General features: G+C 38.1%; 1 protein-coding gene across 5 annotated transcripts in view; it reads left to right on the top strand.

Annotated features, from left to right (window-relative positions):
• PPM1L (protein phosphatase, Mg2+/Mn2+ dependent 1L) overlaps positions 1-20037 on the top strand; it is a 227584-nt gene that overhangs the window by 151459 nt on the left and 56088 nt on the right. For 4 of the 5 annotated variants that reach the window (XM_058189275.1, XM_058189277.1, XM_058189278.1 and 1 more), the window contains one exon: positions 8808-8982. In XM_058189275.1, coding sequence (XP_058045258.1) covers positions 8808-8982 — 175 coding nt within the window. The remainder of the gene's footprint in view (positions 1-8807; positions 8983-20037) is intronic. The other variant, XM_058189276.1, reaches the window with a different exon arrangement.

Raw genomic sequence — 20037 nt, 5'->3', positions numbered from 1 at the left:
TGTATCAGGACTTTTTTCTCCTTTGGTAAACCAGCTGTGGGTGTGGCCAGCATGTGAGACATATGACCCTTGGGCCGGGAGTTTGACAGCCCTGATCTATTGGTTTCAAATGAGATGTCATCAATATGCTAGGCCAAGCCAGAGCCTCAGTAGAAATCTCAAATTAATGCTTGGAGGGTAGGAAGAAATAAATTTAGTTTAAGTCCATATAAGATGGTGTCATTGTTCATCAGTGAATATCAACATCAGCCCTGATAGTTATATATTAGATGGGATTTATTCTCAACTATTACCAGTATTCTGTAACACATTATTTGTCCCTTCTACTGCAATAAAACAATTAACTTGGTAAAAGAGCCAGAGAGACTTAAAAAAATGCATATACAACACCATGGGTGTCTGATAAAATGACAATAATTTAGATCAGAGGAGTTTAAAATATGCTTTGGGTAGAATCCCCAAAGCCTTTTCAAAAAGATTACCAAATTTTAATCTCTAATGTAACAGGAGAAATTATTCAATATATGGTATAGTAATCCTATTTAGCTATGCATTTAAATTACCAAGAACATTTTGCCTTGCAGCCAAGTCTCTCCACTTCTAAGAATAATTTGGGAGTTGAATCTTAATATTTTACTTGCTCTAGAAAAACAGTATAAATTATTAGCAAATTCCACTTACAGTAGAAACTCCTAGCCAAACTTTTCTGGAATGTGAAGCGTTCTCCAAGTATTTAAAGTCTTGTAGCCCTGGTGCTGGTGATTTAGAGGTGCCAAGAGATAGTAAATACTATTTCTTAAGAATAAGAAAAAAATTCTGAAATCTTTAGAGACACCTTGCTTAATTTAGAATATTAGTAAATTCCAGAGAACTCTAAATATTGTGAACTTTTTATTTATTTATTTGCATTTATATCCCGCCCTTCTCCGAAGACTCAGGGCGGTTTACACTGTATTAAGCAATAGTCTTCATCCATTTGTATATTATATACAAAGTCAACTTATTGCCCCCAACAATCTGGGTCCTCCTTTTACCTACTGTTATGTATTTAAACTTTAGGAGGGAAGTTTGGGTGGGAACAAGCACGTTGCTGATTGGCTGATGCCTCAGCCAAAATAGTATTTAAAGAGGGGTTTTTGCTGTTGGTCTTTCGCTGGGTCACAATAAACTAAAGAGCTGTTGTCACTCGTATGGTCTCCTGCCTCGTTATTGCCCAAACTTAACATCGGCGACGAAGGTGGGATGCTGAGGCAGCGAGACCAGGAAAAGAGCTGAAGGAGCACGGATTCGGAAAACCCAGCCGGTATCGGAAGCGGTCACATAGCCATGTCCAGCTATACACCGCCAGCGCCATTTGACCCGGCCAAAGAGAAATGGGGGTCGTACATGGCTCGTTTCGAGTGTTTCCTCGAAGCAAACGAACTACAGGGAGTCTCGGACATTCGGAAGCGAGCTTACTTCCTAAGTCACTGCGGACCGGAGGTTTTCGATACCGCCGAATCGCTGTCGGAACCAACGCCGGTACAGTCGGTGCCATGGCAAACGCTGCAGACAACACTGAAGGCGCACTACGCTCCGGTGCCATCGAAGTTTGTTCAGCGTTTCGAGCTAAGACAGCGAGTTCAGCGAGAGGGCGAATCGATAAGCGTGTACATGGCCGCATTAAGGAAAGCCGCAAACCACTGTGAGTACAGGGATTTGGATGACTCCCTACTGGAACAACTCATTTGTGGAGTCCGGGACATTCGTTTACAGAGGAGGTTGCTGTCCAAAATCAACCTAACCCTGGCCCTGGCCCTGGACAAGGCAAGGGCACACGAGATGTCCACCAAAGCGGCGGAAACACTACAGAAACCGAACACACCGAACACCGGCACGAAAGCAACGCCAGTCCACAGCGAAGTCGTCGAGGCTGAATCCGAGGAAGAGGAAGAAGAAGAGGTCTTCCATACCGGACGGGCAGAGAGAGGCGACCGGGACAAGTGTGTGAGCTGCGGAGGCCAACACCAACGACAAAATTGCAGATTCAAGTACGCAATTTGCCGGAGGTGCGAAAAGAAAGGGCACATCGCACAGGCTTGTCGAGCCCCACAACCGTCCCGCCTAAAATTCAAACCAGCCAATCAGCAGAGCGCTGGACCGACGAGACGGCCAGGGATTGGCTCTTCCAAAAGAGGCACGAAATTGAACCAAACAACTGTACGAGTGGGTCACGCATCAACGCGAATCGAAAAGAAGATATTCACACAAACGCACATCGAAGGAGTGCCGTGTAAGATGGAGGTGGACACCGGATCGTCGATCACGATCATGTCCTGGGACACCGTCGCGAGGAACCTGCCAGAGGTCGCGAGACGCCAGCTACAAACTCAAAAGCTGAGAATGCAAGACTACCAGGGAAACCGGATCCCTGTTCGAGGAGTCACGTCCGTCAAAGTGAGATACGGAAATTTTAAGAAAACTCTACCGATCACCATCATAGATGGAGACCTTCCAAGCTTGCTAGGCCTGGACTGGTTCAGAGCCCTGGGGATGGAAGTGACCGGGGTTCACAGAAATGGAGTTACCCTAAAGGATGAACTGCTGAAAGAGTTTGAGGATGTCTTCCAGGACTGCCTGGGCAAGTACGTGGGGACCCCTATTTCGTTTAACTTAGACCCCTAGGTGGCTCCCATTAGGTTAAAGGCTAGGAGGGTCCCCTTCGCCCTTAAGCCCAAGATTGACCGGGAGTTAGACAAACTAGTAAACGAGGGAATACTACTCCCCGTCGACCATGCCAAATGGGAGACACCAATTGTAACTCCAGTCAAGCCGGACGGATCGGTCCGGTTTTGCGCTGACTACAAGGCAACACTTAACAAAGCATTGCAAAAGAGCGCATACCCCGTTCCCGTAGTGCAACATCTGTTGCACTCATTGGGACAAGGGCAGGTCTTCGCCAAACTCGATTTGGCCCAAGCCTACCAACAACATCGACACCTTTCTAGCGGTGCAACACAGGACCCCCTGTGTAGCCACAGGGCACAGCCCATCCAAACTATTAATGGGTCGGAAACTAAGGTGTCCCTTAGATCGATTGAACCCTACATATTCCCCTGACAGGTACCAAGGCATCCACGAAAAAACCAGGGAAATGACAACGGGTGATTTAGTGTGGGCACATAACTATAGTGAAGGCCCAGCATGGCTTAAAGGAACAATCACTGGGGTAACTGGCCCAAAATCATACATAGTGGACCTGGGGGATGGCAGAGTATGGAGGCGCCACATAGATCAACTACGTAGAAGGGTACAAAACAAACCAGAAACCGCGCAACCAGACCCTGACTACCCAATATTTGAACCAACCGCTAACTTAAGCCCGCGGCGATCGGAGGACTTATCTGAACTCGAAGAAGTTCAGCGACGCCAACCGGTTCCTCCTGAAGACCGCAGGGACGACTCTGCAAATAACCCAGGGCCAGAGGGCCCAGAGGAGGAGCTGGGAGGAACAAACAGTCCCTCCGACCAGCTCGACTCACTCCTAGAGAATGAATTGCGCAGGTCAGAAAGAGTTAGAAGACGCCCTGTCTACCTGCATGACTACGCGGAAAAATAACATGCAAATTCCAAAGTAGTTGCTCAATGCGTTCTGGGAGGGGAAGAGTGTTATGTATTTAAACTTTAGGAGGGAAGTTTGGGCGGGAACAAGCACGTTGCTGATTGGCTGATGCCTCAGCCAAAATAGTATTTAAAGAGGGGTTTTTGCTGTTGGTCTTTCGCTGGGTCACAATAAACTAAAGAGCTGTTGTCACTCATGTGGTCTCCTGCCTCATTATTGCCCAAACTTAACACCTACCTTATAAAGGATGGAAGGCTGAGTCAACCTTGGGCCTGGTGGGACTTGACTTGCAGTAATTGCAAGACAGTCAGACTGTCTTAGCAGTCTGAGCCACCAGAGGCCCCTACTAAGAACTAAGAAATATATACAGAATACACTTACAACTTTCCACAGCTCTGCAGCATATGAAGTTGTCTAAATTATAGATTTGCTTCAACCTTTATAGAGTTGCAGACATTGGCTATTGGATCTTTATATAACTTTCCATTAAATTAACAGATATTCCTCAGTATGATGTACTCTGCCAACTTAGAACCATATATGAGAGGGAATTGGAAACACTTGTTTTTTCTTTTTCAAATAAAAGTTGCAATCTCAGTTCCATTAGATTTAGAATTTGATACATACATCTTACAAATCCCATATTCCCCTTTTTACTAAAAATATTTTCAATCTTATTTACTTTTATTTGCAACTAGTGATAACTTTACACGTCTTATCTGAAATTAGTTTATGTGACTTTCTTCCATTACAGTGATCAAATATTAATGTTTAAATACTACTGTTGACTTTTTATCTGTTGCTGCCATGCTGCTATGTTAAAAATGAGTATATATGCTATTTTCTTTCTGTCAGTATGTCTTCCTTGTTTTTCATCAAGTTCCCAATGTTTCTCTTTTAAATGTCTCCAGAAAGATACAAATTCCAATTCAAGTGGCAAACATAACTAATACTCCTTCCCCCTATTTTTCCAACAACCATCCCTCAGGGGGTTAGGCTGAGGCCTAATACATAAGATGGCTTCCAGGCCTGACAAGGTGATTGACCCAAGATCATCCAACTAGCTTTCATGGCTAAGGCAGGACTAGAACTCAGTTTCCTGGTTTCTAGTTTGGTACCTTAACCAGTAGACCAAACTGGTTCTCCTACTAGAAACCATACTAGAAAATTCAACCATAATCAAAGTGACTGAGATGCTACCATGCTCAGGTCATGGCTTTAATGAACAGGTCAAGGAAATATATATACCCTCTTTTTTACTTCCATTTTTGCAGAGTTGGTCACAACACTCCCTCATTTCCAGCAACAGAAAGAGGAATAAACTCTCTCTTAATTTTCTAAGCTGATTGAGAAAGATTAGTTTAAGCTAGGACAAACCTGGCTGTTTGGCGTTAAAACTAGCCCTGATTAATTCCACTGTTGACTGGGTTTGGAGAGAATGCTCTCTTTAATACTGTGCCATAGTAACATAGCCATAAGGAAATAGTGAGAATATTATTATTACAGTAATGCCTTGCTTCAATAAACCTTAATGAAATGGACCTAAAATGCAGTGAACAAAAATTGTGCCAATGTCTCTTTTCCAGATAGTAGACAGAATCAAGAATATTCAACCCAGTCTAGACATAATTATACTAATAGCGTAAATGATGTAAATGACATCCTTTTGGTTTGAACAGACGATGTCTCTCTTTTGATAGATTGAGGTCTTGATGTCTTATTGGCACAATGTTTCATCAATCCAGCACAATCTTAGTTCCATTAAGAAATGACCTTTTTTCATTGCTCAGATGTTTAAACTTTATAGAGGTTAGAGATAGTTCAGCATTTCTTCCTTTGAAGGAACCTCTCCTGGATCCAGACGCTTATATATAATAACATATCATAGTCTTAAGCATTTTGCAAATGTTATTTATTTATTTTTACACACCTTTATTATTATTATTTTTAAAAACTTGGGGTGGTGAACATAACTAATACTCTTTGCTCTCTTAAGGTCCCTAAATCCCTAAGCACACTTTTCAGAGAAAGTGACTGGCACAAAGTCACTCAGCTGACTTTAATGCCACAGCTGAGAGTAGAACGTATAAACTTCTAATTTCTAGTGTTCTGCTTTCTAGCCCAGTACCTTAACCACCAGACCAAACTGGCTTTTTGCATAACTGTGAATTTTATAGGCCATAGACCACAATTTAGAAGTTACAGACCCAGAAATTATCTTGTTGCTTCCTAGAAGATGTAGAAAATTATGCGGGTTCAGAATTTAGTTCACAACACCTATGGAGAAGACCAGGTTGGTAAAGATTGTTATTACTTCCTTACTTATTTGTATCCCACCTTTCTTATTTTTACAAATAACTCAAGGCAGCGAACGCATACAATACTTTTCCCCCTCCTATTTTCCCCACAACTCTGTGACAATTGTGGTTGTGGTTGGGGGTTGGGCAGAGAGACAGTGAATGACCCAAGGTCATTCACCTAGCTTGAATGGCTAAGGCAGAACTTGAACTTACAATCTTCCACTTTCCAGCCCAGTGCCTTAACCACTAAACCCAACTGGCTCTGTATGTTATAAAACTGTATGTATAAAATGAGCGATGTCATCTATCTTCTTTCTTCCACTGCTGGAAATAAATGACTTTTTAAAAAATCTAGTATTAAATTTTATTGTGTTATGTTGCAGGCTATTGTATTTCTGGAAATAATTTTGTTACGTATAGCCTAGCCTGGCTCTAGACAAATTGGAATGCAGCTTTAGTGATAGCTTGGGCTAACTCAGTTAGCTCTCGTTGGATTATACCATTTTTACCGTTTTTACCGTTTTAGTCATTTGGCGATTGACATATTTTGTTTTAATTGGGTTTTAAATTGCTTATTTATTATTGTTGTATTTTAATATGCCTGTGAACCGCCATGAGTCCTACGGGAGATGGTGCGGTATAAAAGTATAAAAATAAATAAAAATAAATAAATAAATAAATATAGGAAACAATTTTTTTATGAGATCTCATATATAACACTTCATTTTGTACATTGAGAAATTAATCTGAATGCTATATTGGATTATTTTTCACTGGCTACCTTCTTAACGGGTCCATTACTTTAGCCAAGGGGTATGGCAGCAGCATGTATGTCTGGAGGTGCAGTATTGTCTTACCAAGTAAGTGCTTTAGAACAGGGGTCTCCAACCTTGGTCCCTTTAAGGCTTGTGGACTTCAACTCCCAGAGTTCCTCAGCCAGCTTGGGAGTTGAAGTCCACAAGTCTTAAAGGGACCAAGGTTGGAGACCCCTGCTTTATAATATAATATAACAACAGAGTTGGAAGACCTTGGAGGCCTTCTAGTCCAACCCCCTGCCCAGGCAGGAAACCCTATACCATCTCAGTCAGATGGTTATCCAACATTTTCTTAAAAATTTCCAGTGTTGGAGCATTCACAACTTGTGAATTCACAATTCACAACAATTCACAATTCACAACAATGAATGAATGAATGCTTTAGAAGCATACCAATTCATTGCCTTTATCACAAATTGGCAAGGAACTTACCTAATTTGACCAGGAAACGTATGTCCATTTTTCATTCTTCACAACAGATCCAAAGATGTAAAAATTGTTGTAAATGTAAAAATAGAGTAACATGTGGCATGATGCTGTTTCACAGGTCAACATATTATAATGCAAACTAACTAAACAAATGTCTTCTATTGCTAGGAATACAGCAAAATATATAGTAGTATTAATACTAGAATATATAATAAAAATATATAGTAAAAGTTGCTTTGGATGCCTGCAGTGTTTTATTTCCCTTTCCATCTGCCATAGCAGCATGCCTTCTCACAGAATTTCGACTAATAGTATAAGAAGCACAGTTGTCATGAGCCTGAAATACTTCTTCTGGAGTTTTTCTGAAAATTAAACATTGTCACCCCATGGTGTTGCAAGCTGCAGCACAGCATTGCAAGTATTAGCCCTCAGAACTGAGCTTTTAAAGGTCAGAAAGCAGAGTGATATGACATGCTTAATTAGTTCAAAAACCGATCAGCATTGCTAAAACACCAGCAGTAAATTGAAAATAGTGCAGTTAAATCCTCTTCAGTATTTATCCCATAGAGAGGAAAAGAAGAAACCTTACAGATGTCATTCATTCTGACAACTTCATTTAAGTTGGTCTCTTCTCAAACTTCCAAAAGCTTTAACCAAAAACTATCTACCATTGACCTCACCCCATTCCTAAGAGGACTATAAGGGGCGTGCATAAGAGCACAAAAGTGCCTACCGTTCCTGTCCTATTGTTTCCTTTCATTATATCCAATTAATACAATTATTACATACTTTTGCTCATATCTGTGCTTATATGATACTTTGCTGATTTATGTTGATGTGACAAAATAAAAATAAAATAAAAAGTTCTTCCTAAATGGCCTGGTCACCAAGATCAAAGACCTTTTTTTAAAATTGGCAGGAGTCTTTTGAGTAGCAGGAGTGATTCAGTGCCATGGATGTCTCTCAGTTGGCCAATTGTCATCATCGATTGAGGAATGGCAGCATCTATGTTTCCCTTTCATAAATTTTGGCTTTAAAAGTTGTAAATAATTTGGTTCCATAATTGATAAACTGCGCGGAAAAGATACATGCCATTATTCCTATTTTTGGTACAGTTTTCCTTTGTGATATTTGCAAGTCCTTTTTTCCACTGAGGAGATGTAGTTTTGTGAATGCTTTTCTCAGTTGGGTGTGAAAATGAAAATGTGCACAAAAGTCTGAGTGAACATTTTCTTGTGTGTCCATCTCTCCTGATGTACTTTGGCATCTTTTGTGACATTCAAAGCATGTCTTACCTTTCAGAAAGGCCCACATTTTCTGTAGCCCTTTTTTTCCCCTGAAACTCTTTTGTGTTGATAAAATAGAAAAGTTTCAATGTTAGGAGTTGCTTCGCTATATTTTAGACTTTGTGGAGACTTGATTTCTTAATCTGACAAGTGAAAGAAATCAAGAATAACCTGAAGAAAATGCCTAGAAGATGGGCTGTGATTTTTTTTAAAAAAATAGATATATAGATTGCAGTTTTTAAATTTGTGTATTTCATGTTTGCTAAAATCTTAAAACTACCACTTATTTTATGTATATGTATATATATGGCACAAAAGGTAATATGGCACATAAAAGTCAACTTTGGTTTCTTTCTCCCTTCTTTCTCCTCTGTAGTCAGCAGCAGAATATGTGAAGTCCCGCTTACCAGAAGTCCTAAAGCAACACCTTCAGGATTATGAGAAAGATAAGGAGAACAGTGTATTATCCTATCAAACTATCCTGGAGCAACAAATTCTCTCAATTGACCGAGAAATGCTGGAAAAATTGACTGTATCCTATGATGAAGCAGGTATGTTGGTTGACAACTTGAGTCTGGCCACAGTTTTGTGGCTCAGTTCCACAGAGCAGGTATTTTTACCTAAGTATTCTTTGAAACCAGCTATTTAATGATGCATTACGACATGCTCCTTTCTGTATTACTCTCTTATAACAGAAGCATTATTACATTAATGTCTCTATATTTTATTTTACTTTGATGTTCTCCGGGCCAAGCATTGGTTGGTATATTCAGCCAAGCAGATAGAACGCTGAACTAAATAGCATACTTCCTTTTTAAAAAGGCTATTGACTCTTCACATTATTAGCATAATCATTATTTTTTTCCATATTGCAGAAAAATAGCGATTTCAATAGAATTCTCCATATTTTTTTTTGCTTGTTTCATTTAACCAAATCTTGTTCATTTCCTATAATGTCAATTCTTTCAGTCAACACTGAAAAGGATATGCTAATTTGGTGCAATATGTGCTGCATATTCAGAATTCATATTAATTTATTCTGAAGAGATTTTGCCTTGTTAGTCACTACAATATTGTCTGTGGATGATAGTGAGATTATTTGCCCACATGAATTTTTGGATTTTTTTAAATTAAAAAAAATGAGAATATTGTATGCCCAAACTAAAGTACCATCCACAAAATAATCTATTTTCCTAGCCATACTGAAATATTTTGTGCCCTACCCAGAAAAAAAGAGCACAATGTGAGATGGCAGGTAATATTCTGAGAAGTTTGAGAGGATGGCAGGAAGCAGCCACCTTGTTTCGCTTCTCAATATTGTCTTTAAGATGATTGTTCACACAATGTGTTTCAGACATTTTGTGTGAATACTCACGTTTCAGAATTTCAAATATACTGACATACTTACATGCTCATCATCCTATTTTTTCCAGTCCTGAAAAAGAGTACAAATTGTATATGGAACACAAAGGGGATAAAATAGGAAATCTTGTTTACACGTTATTCACATTTCTTTATACCTTTCTAATCTTGCAAACCATCTTTGCTTCTTGCATCTGGAGAACCTGGATTCTCCTCTATATAATCTACACTACAGTATCTTCTATAGAATTCCTTCCATGACAGGAGTTCATTCTGGATATGATGAAGGAGATAAAAATGCTAAGAAAAGGTATACAGAAAACTAGCGTTCTTATTTTCCCTCTCGTATTTTCCCTATGTAATTTTTAATACTACTGAAGTATGCCATGTCTTACAATAACATCCTTAAATCTAAAATTCTTATGTCAGCTCAGTAGCGATACAGGAATTTCTCATTTAACACCACTAATTGGGATTGGAAACTCCATTGTTAAGTGATCCAGTTGTAAGATGAAAAACCATCTGACTGCACCACTTAGCAACAGCAGTGTCAATTGCTATCACTAAGTGGGCATCACATGGGTTATTAAGTGAGGGGCCTCACATGACTGTGACCTGTGACTTACTGCCAGCTTTCCACTGATTTTACTTATCAGAAGTTGGAAGATAAGGTCACAAATGGTGATCACATGACCATGGAATGCCTCCAGAGTCATAAGTATGAGGATTATTTATAACTATAACTCATTCAGCACCATTGCAACTTCAAATTTTCGCTAACAAGTGGACATTCAGGTAGGACCAGCTATATCCATAAGTTTTTCAAGTTTTGATACAAAAAAAATCTAGTTTATTCTTTTGGATAATAACAAGAAACCTTTTTTAAAAAAATTTGCATACTATGTGTCTCCCTTTACCTACTCCTCTGTTTTGAATGCTAGATTAAAGAAAGAAAATTATAGATTTGTTATATTATAAAGAATGACATTTAAAAATGGGAAGGAATGTTTTTGCCTTCAACTCAAAAATGTTTGCAATAGAAAACTTGTCAAAGATTTTTTTCCCCCTACAAAGGTAGATTTTAATGCTGAAGTAAAGCAATCAAATATGAGTGAAGACCAACTGTAAGATAAACATAAAATATATATTTGTGCGGTATACTTAGAAAAAATACACCATTAGAACGGTGGATATATACTATGAATGGAAGTCCTGTATTTTTATCTATAATGAGGCTGAGTGACAGACTTGGCATTCTAATCAAATCTCTTGTTTAGCTTTAATGGTGCTACCTGTTCTGAAGTGCGCCTTGATTGCAACTGCTGTGCAAAGAAGTGTATGTTTTAAAATAATAATGATAATAATAATTGCAGCAGATGTTCGTGATTTGAACTCCCCCTATCATTCAGCTTCACAGCAATTCCAAAGGTAACATTTCCTCCTGTCACGGTAGATTTCAGTGCTTTATCAACACCCTTAATTTTAATGAGAAGGTCAAACCAGTTTCAGATCTACCTGGGTTGTGAATAGATAGACGACTGAGGATGGGCAGGAGATGCCGTTGTTTTAAAATAGAGCAAATTATAGTTCTTTCAGGTGACAGCAGAACTCTTTCCATTTGCATCATGGTAAAAGTACACATCTTTTGCTGCCTCTGAAATACTTAACATTTATAATCACAAGCAGCTGGAGTTCTATTAAGTCCCCGTCAAAAATCTCGTCTGTAAGGGATCTGCAATGGTAGCCCACTTTCTATAGCACTAAAATCTTGCAAACTGGTCGGGGTTTTTTTTGCTTCAAAAACTTTAGAAACTTAGTGTTGCAGTATAGTTCCCATGAGGATATATTATGGATGCACAATTGCTATTGTAGGAAGTAACTATTGTAGGAAGTAGCTATATTTGACCAAAACTCCAATCTGGTAAATAGTTAGATTTTATTCCAGATGCAGATTGCAGATTTGATTCTCATGTTATAGAACAAAATGCCAAAGTTAACAGATGATTCCCACAGACCAGGTTTTGTTTTGCCAGAGGAAAGTAGAAAAACAAGACAATCCAAACTATTATGCTACATATTATTTGTTGTGCCATATATAAAATCCAGTTGGACTGGCACATGAATCTAACAGTGTATGTGGTAGGATAGCCTTTTCTAGTGTCCTTGATGCAGCTGACAAATTTAGGAGGCCAAGCAGTAAACACAACCTTGGCTTTCTATAGAGGGAAATAACTAGGAGCCATTGCTTTTTGTCCAAGGCATATGCTCCCCAAAATAGTTGCTTCACTGTTAAATATTACAGTAGACTACTCTGAGAGAGTTTCTAATTTATTTATTTATTTTATTTATTTATTTTGTCACAATAGTATATATAAGCATAAGCATGAAAATAACTATATAATATATAAGCATATATATATATATATAAGCATAAGTATGTAATAACTATATTAATTGGATATAATGAAAGGAAACAATAGAACAGGAACGGTAGGCACGTTTGTGCTCTTATGCACAACCCTTATAGACCTCTTAAGAATGGGGTGAGGTCAATAGTAGAGAGTTTTTGGTTGAAGCTTTTGGGATTTTGGGATTTTGGGAAGAGACCGCAGAGTCAGGTAGTGTGTTCCAAGTATTAATAACTAATATATATTAATTATAATTATAATATAAATTAATAATATATTAATAAAATAATTATTAATAACTTATCTAGTTTTTTTTAGATTGTGTTCCATGGAATTGTAGAATCGTGGAAGAAATGGATGGTGTTTGATGAGAAATTGTGGAATGTTCCTTTCCTTTTTGTTCTCCCCAACTTGGTTGCATCTGGGTACAATTTTCCCTAACAAAATTAAACCTCCCCTGGTTCGCTCTCTGAACTTTTTAGGTAACTGTGTTGTAGAAGTCAGTAGGATTAGACAATTTACTCAGAGTGGCATCTTAGTCTTCTAGTTTTCTCATAATCATTTCACACATTGTGTTAAGTTCATACTTTAATAAGGACCAAAACAGGGGTGAAATACAGCAGGTTCTAACAGGTTCTGGAGAACCGGTAGTTGAAATTTTGAATAGTCTGGATAACCCGCAAATACCTCTTCTGGCTGGCCCCAGAGTGGGGTGGGAATGGAGATTTTGCAATATCCTTTCCCTGGAGTAGGGTGGGAATGGGGATTTTGCAATATCCTTCCCCTGCCACCCCCACCAAGCCACCCCCAAAGAACCGATAGGGAAAAATTTTGAATTTCACCCCTGGACCAAACCATAGATTACATTTTAATCACAAGTTGCCTTTAAATACCATTGTTCCAATTATGATTGCAACCACCAGCAGGTATCTTAAACTAAAGTATTTTGGAACTAAAGGGATTTCCTGATGTGATATGGCTGGTGAATCTGCTGTTCATAGAAAAACAAATCTGATTTCCCATCACAAGGTTCTTCAAAGTGTGTCTTTCTGTCATGGAGTCCACCATAGCCCCCCTGAGTTCAAGGAGTTGGCTCTTGCCTCAACCCCCACATCTCCATATGTGCCAGAAATCACCTAGGTCCTTAGAATCAATCATTGGCTGAAAATTATTTCATTGAAATATGATTGTGATAATACAAATGGTAACAATAAAGTTCAAAAAATGACAATAATAAAGAGGTTTTAAGAACCGTGCTACCTTTTTCAGTATGTCATGAGACTTTTAAGACTTCACATTCATTTGCTGTTTTCTCCGTTGCATGTCCTTGCTCTGCTTTTTGACTGAAAAGAGAAAGTTACACAACCAAATATTAACCTAGCTTTCACAGTCAGAAAGCTCTTATGTCTATTCTGCCAAGCAGTTTCCACTAAGCCACTTAAGAATCTGCTCACCTACTAGTGTCCTTTTTCCTCGGTTGAGTAAGAACACTGAGTAGGAACTTTATTCTGTACAGTTTTACTAAATACATGATTTTAAAAGGACAAGATTACTTGAGTGGAATTAATTGATTTTGGAAGGGGTGTGTGTGTAAGAGAGAAAGAGAGTTATTAGTTTTGGTTTTATGATCACTTACTTTCAGAACTAGCATTTGAAAACTATATGCAATTCAAGTCCATAAGAAAAATGTGCACCAATTATAGAAGGTTATTGTAATAATATTGTAATAATACCCATTGTTGTGTTACAAATAATCTAAAGCATAAGGGGTTTTTTTTGAAGCAAATTCCACTAGAGTTGAATTTCAGATATTCTGATCACCTTTGTGGACAATAGTGCAACTATATCATATAATATAAATAATATAGCTTAGTCCTAACTCATTAAAATTTCAAACTCATGATAGAATAACTTTATTTCAGTTAGATTTCTCCTCTATCATTTATATCTTGCATTTTATATAATGCATTTATGTTTATTAATTTGGCTGTATAGCCATACCATATCTTTAATACCCTCCACATTCTTGACAATTCTCCTTGAAAATCTTTTCCATTAATACAAAAAAAAAATACATCAAAGCCATCCAGCAAAATGAGCTCCACTAAAAATAGGCATGTGTGTTGACAAGATTTATAAGTAAGTAAGCTTTCCAGGCCAAGAATAACAGATGGATTCAAATCATCACATAATGCTTAAATCCTGTCATTTTGCAAGTGGCATTCTCAAGATAATTTGACCTAGGAGGGAAGAACAGCAATCAAGTGAAGCAATCAAAGTCAAGTATCCATGGATTTATGCATAAACAGTAAAATAGAGTTCATCCTCAGGATACTATTATTGTATGTGAATGAATCTTTTGTTCGCTCTATTCCTACTTTTAAAAATGGAAATGGATGTTTTCTTTCACTTTGTGGTTACCCTGGAAGGTTCATGAGTGAACACAAGTTGTGTGCATAATGCTAAACTATAATTTACAGTCATATATGAAAGAAAAGAGGCTTAAAACTTTTGGATGCTGCTCAAGATTGAATCAATGACTGCATTAGGGAACTTTGTCTCATTGGTATTTTCAAGATTCTAGATATGTTCACATAGCCAAAAGGAGATATGCATGAACAAGTTTAGAGGTAGAGGTAATGAGGCGGCTGCACATGGAATATTTTCTTTCATGAATTCAACAGGCTGGGGTTTTGCTCATCTCTAATAGACGTTCTATAGGATCTGCTGAGTTCTTCCTTCTTTCCATCCGTCTGTCTGTCAGTCTGTCCGTGCTCTCTCTTAACACCCAGGCATACCATAATTAGCCATGCAGAAACATAACAGGAAAGCTGAATACACATAGCATCTTTTAGAGTATGGAACAGTGGTGAAATCCAATTTTTTTTACTACCAGTTCAGTGGGTGTGGCTTGGTGGGCATTGTGCGGCTTGGTGGGCATGGCAAGGGAAGAATATTGCAAAATCTCCATTCCCACCCCACTCCAGGGGAAGGATACTGCAAAATATCCATTCCCACCCCACTTTGGGGCCAGCCAGAGGTGGTATTTGCCGGTTCTCCGAACTACTCATCGAAACATTCCAATCCTTGTAGAACTCCACTTCAGAGCAGCAGAAGATGCAGGAAGTGGAGTTCTGCAAGGATTGGAATGTTTCAATGAATTGGAGGCATATTTTGCAAAACTCATGATGGAAGATTCAGTCTAATCTATTTGGAATGGGCAAGGATGCTTCTTGTAACACAAGATCTGCCAGTTAGCAGTTTCTGTAAATAGAAAAGGAACTTTTAAAAAAAGTGTTGCCCAATTTAGTCAGTCCTTTATATTGTATTAAAATATGTTCAAATTGTGTTTTTTTTATTTATGAGTCTGAAATAACATGCATGCATCAAATTTGTCATTAACAGAGCTGCTAGTTTAGATTTGTCAGTATTTACTTAAAGCAATTACCAGCCTTAGGAATAAACATATACATAGGGTGTTTTTTTCCCCCTAATGCTAATTCTTCATCTGGATTGTTGCTCAGCATCTGCCTTCTGTAAACAAAGATGGATTTACTGCAGAGTTAATTCATTTTGGATGCACATTCAATAATGCTACTCTAGAATATAGTTCTCTGGTGTGGCTGTGGAATTCTCCAGAAATTCTCCAGATCTGCCCAGAGACTGAGTCATAGTTTTTCGGCCATGTCTCCTGCTCTCCTCTCTCGGGCCCAGTTTTGATTCAGTCAGCCTAAGAGGAACATCTGATTTCAGATTGACTGTTTCCAGTACATTTCTGAACAATTCCAGACTCAGGTTGTAGCTTTTGTTGAGAGTTTACCTAAAATCTGTATTCCGAAAGATTAATTCTGCCTTTCCAGCCATTGAAAGATTCAAATCCAGATTTAGAATGATTACATTTTATGCATTTGTGACTGATGCAAAGATTATGTTGGCCATAACCCCTGACAGTAGCTTTATAGATACACAAAGGAGATCAATTTCTTTCAGTATTTATGAAGCACTGTAAGATTATTGTTGAAATAATAAGAGTGGAAAACTCATTAAGTTCAGATGTCAGCCTTGTAGATCAGCAAATTCATCTCCCAATTCCCACCACCTCAGTGGATATTAGCAAAGGGTTTTCAGCAAAAATAAGCTCCAAACTTAAAAATGGAGAGGAAAATGAATCAGGAAACATGGGAGCTTTTTTTTTTTTTTTGCACATAGTTTATTCAGGCTAGCTTAGTGAGACATCATTTCAAAAATAAATAACCCCAAATGGAAGAATTCTAAAATAAGAAGAAGACTACCCTCGTCAACTGTGAAATTGAAGAAGTTAACAGAAGATTTATTAAGGATGTTTTGGGAACTTAAACATGGGGACTAGACTTCATTTAAATATTTTTCAGAATGGGATGAAATTTATTTTTTTATATCAGATATGTGCAAATAATAATTAATTTTAAGAAGGAGAAGAAAATATATTGTATTAGACCATAATGGGGGTGAAATTTGAAATATGTTTAAAGATGTACCTGACGAACAATCTGTTCACAATGATTTTTTATTATTATTATTATGCTTATAAAAAATAAAAAAAAATTTAAAAAAAGACTACTCTCGTCAAGCAGATTATGATGCTACTTCTGGTGATGGACTATGATAGAGAGCCAGCTCTGCCATTTCCCAAATACAGCCCTGCTAATCTGCTGCTCATAACATCTGTTTTATTATGCCTAAAATACTTGACTGTCCAGAGCTCTAACTATACCACCAGGCACAGTGGTGAAATCCAAATTTTTTTTAACTACCAGTTCTGTGGGCGTGGCTTGGTGGGCATGGTAGGGAAAGGATACGCAATATCCCTATTCCCTCCTGGGGGAAAGATATTGCAAAATCTCCATTACCACCCCACTCTGGGGCCAGCCAGAGGTGGTATTTGCCGGTTCTCCAAACTACTCATAATTTCTGCTACTGGTTCTCCAAACTACTCAAAATTTCCACTACCGGTTCTCCAGAACCTGTCAGAATCTTCTGGATTTCACCCCTGACCAGGCACTGGAATCATGGAGTACTCCGATTGGCAGACAGACTGTTGTGGTCCACCAACAGCCTGCGGAGCTGACAATGGAGTCAGACAGTGAGGAGGCTGGGGAGGAACATGGGCCAGTCCTGGAGTCTGGGGAAGGCCCAGATGAGGGCTCTGCATCAGAGGCAGAGATGGGACCATGGCCATCTGGGAGTGATGTGCGGACTCTGGATTCCGCAGAGTTGGACAGCAGAGAGGCAGAGAAACAGGAGGAGCCTGTTCCTAGTGCACACATGCGCAGAGCTGCCAGAAGGCAAGAGCAGCTAAAGCAAAAGGGATGACTCGGGAATAAGGCCAGGGAATGATTGGCCCCTCCCATAAGTGTTAAAAGAGAAACAAAGGCACTTGGGCCTTTTGCAGGAAAGCAACGTTGCTAACTCTGTTTCCAGTCGGCATCTCTTGTTTGTTTCTGAACTCTGTGGGGCTTTGCCAACTAAGGCCTTTGGGAGGGTGTCAAAGAAGGTAAAGGTTGGTGATTATCCCAAAGGACTTCTTCCAAAGGACTTTTTTTGCAACTAATTGGGACTCAGCTGGGAATTAACATAATTCTCAGCTGTTACAATAAAATAGTTTTTTCTGGGACTAATAGTGTATTGTAATGATTCAGTAAGCCTAGGTCACAACACAGATTTCCTACCCAACCAGCTACTGGAGCTACACATAGAGAAAGATTTATAGGGGGAATTGATGGTATCTAATTGGTAGCTAATAGTGGTGATTCTACCATTACACTGAATAAAGTCATTGCAGATGAATATGCATGATGAATGACAGCACCAAGAAAAGCTGTAGTTTTTCCTTTTAGGGAAAATAGCTTAAGTAATGAAGTTCTCATCAACTTCTGGTAGGTGGGATCTACTACTTCAGAATTTATAAAAAGCTTTGTTCAGAATTGCAGATCTATATCTTTGGAACATACAAGTTTGGGAAAGGTTTCTATTTAGCTGTTCCTTCAGACTCTGATCCAAAAGCACTTGGGTGGGATTTATTTAGATCTTGCAGACTGTTTGTAAGACAGCATGTACACCCACACCTGTAAAATAACCTTTGGGAGGATCTATTTTATATCAGCCTGGACATGGATGTCTTCTGGTTTGTTTGTAGAGCACTTAACAATGATCTTTCGTTCCTACTATAATTAAGTGTGTATTTATATCTGCAGCATTCAGTGATTCTTAATCCGTGCACTTGAAATTAATTTATGTGGTTTATAAATCTGTTGGGTGTTTGTAACTTTCACATAAATCATATCCACATGAACCATTAGTTAATAACTCTGCTGAATGCTATTTGTGTGACTTGGGAGTTGAATCTTGACCATCCATTTGAAATACTCTTCCTTTTTTTGGGACTAGATCAATTCTCAGACATTGCCCTTCTAATATTCATTATCTCTTCCAATTTCATTTTTCTCTCACAATATTTTGCCAAGGTTATTTATGTATCTGGCTACCAATGCTGTCTGCTCACTGAGAACTCTAAGAGTAGAAAAATGTGGGTGGCCAAAAATTATAATTAGAATTAAGAGCTAAGTAAGAACCACTATGGGAAGGGCTGCATTGTACAGTGCGCATCTGGAATTTCTCTCTTTTTTTCAAGAGGGAAATATGTTCTTAGACTATATTACAAGATAGTTTATGTATGTTCCCTATCTGTAGAAGAAAAATGCCTACCAGATACCTCCAGAAATCATGAGAAAAATGTTTTTTTTCCAGGAAAGTTCATTTTGATGTCCAAAATACGGTATTATAGATTGTGGCCCAATTTAGAGAGATTCTGCTTTGGCAAAGGAATATTATTAACTGCAATGTAATGACTTATGGAATTTTGTTGTGTTACGAATTGACCCAGGTTGGCATTTTAGTAAAGCTTGGTAATGACTCAAGGGAGGATATGAATCACCTACATGATATTTTGTTTGCCAGAGCAGCAGCTATGTCAGCACAACTTGACATATCTAATATTAGATAGTAATGTTCTATAGTGGGACTCCAATAGACAGTGAGCATTGGATATTCGTGAAGCTCTATCAAACACAATATGTCACTGGATCTTTGAGCAAATTAGTTTTTATCCTGGTCAGAAAAAATAGAAGGCAAAGATTCAGGTATCTTGTCTGAGGGAGAGTGGAGGAAATCAGATATTTTCTCCTGTTTAATCTTCTGTCAATAGTTGTTATGTTGGTTAGAGGTAGAATATATTAATATCCTGGGTATTATCTGTTTTGGATCAGGTAGGAAATTGTGAAACATAAGCGCAAATAGATTGCATAAGACAGTTTTGCTCTCTTCCTATTATAAAAGTACATTTTTCATTAAAACAAAGGAATTGTTAACTTTATTATTAACGTGATATTTATGTTTATTATTTGTTTTACACACAAATTCAAAGAAACATTTTTTAATTTTCCTGACTCTTGTCCTAGAAAATAGTTATTAATATCATTTCCCTTAAGATATAAAACATTGAACTATATAACATTCTAGCTTGTTTGTTGAAAAGGTGAGGGTCAAATTGAATAAAGAAAATAAATTAAAATAATAAAATATTGATTACCATCTCCATCCCTGTAAAACTAGGCAAAATCTCCCTCACAAAAATTTTGTTTTGCTATGAAACAGTAATATATCATTACATTTCCTTTGCAAATGGGCTGGGCAAATGGACAGAACAAATAAGAAATCCCTAGAGAAGTTTACAAACAATATTCTTTCAGCCCCATTCTAAGGCTGAAAGTTTCCATGGTATAAGTACAATGTAGGGGC

This window comes from Ahaetulla prasina, chromosome 6 (genome assembly GCF_028640845.1).
Source record: "Ahaetulla prasina isolate Xishuangbanna chromosome 6, ASM2864084v1, whole genome shotgun sequence".
Classification (NCBI taxonomy): Eukaryota; Metazoa; Chordata; class Lepidosauria; order Squamata; family Colubridae; genus Ahaetulla; species Ahaetulla prasina.
The sequence above is the reverse complement of the archived record's forward strand: the minus strand, read 5'-3'. Positions and strand labels throughout refer to the sequence as shown.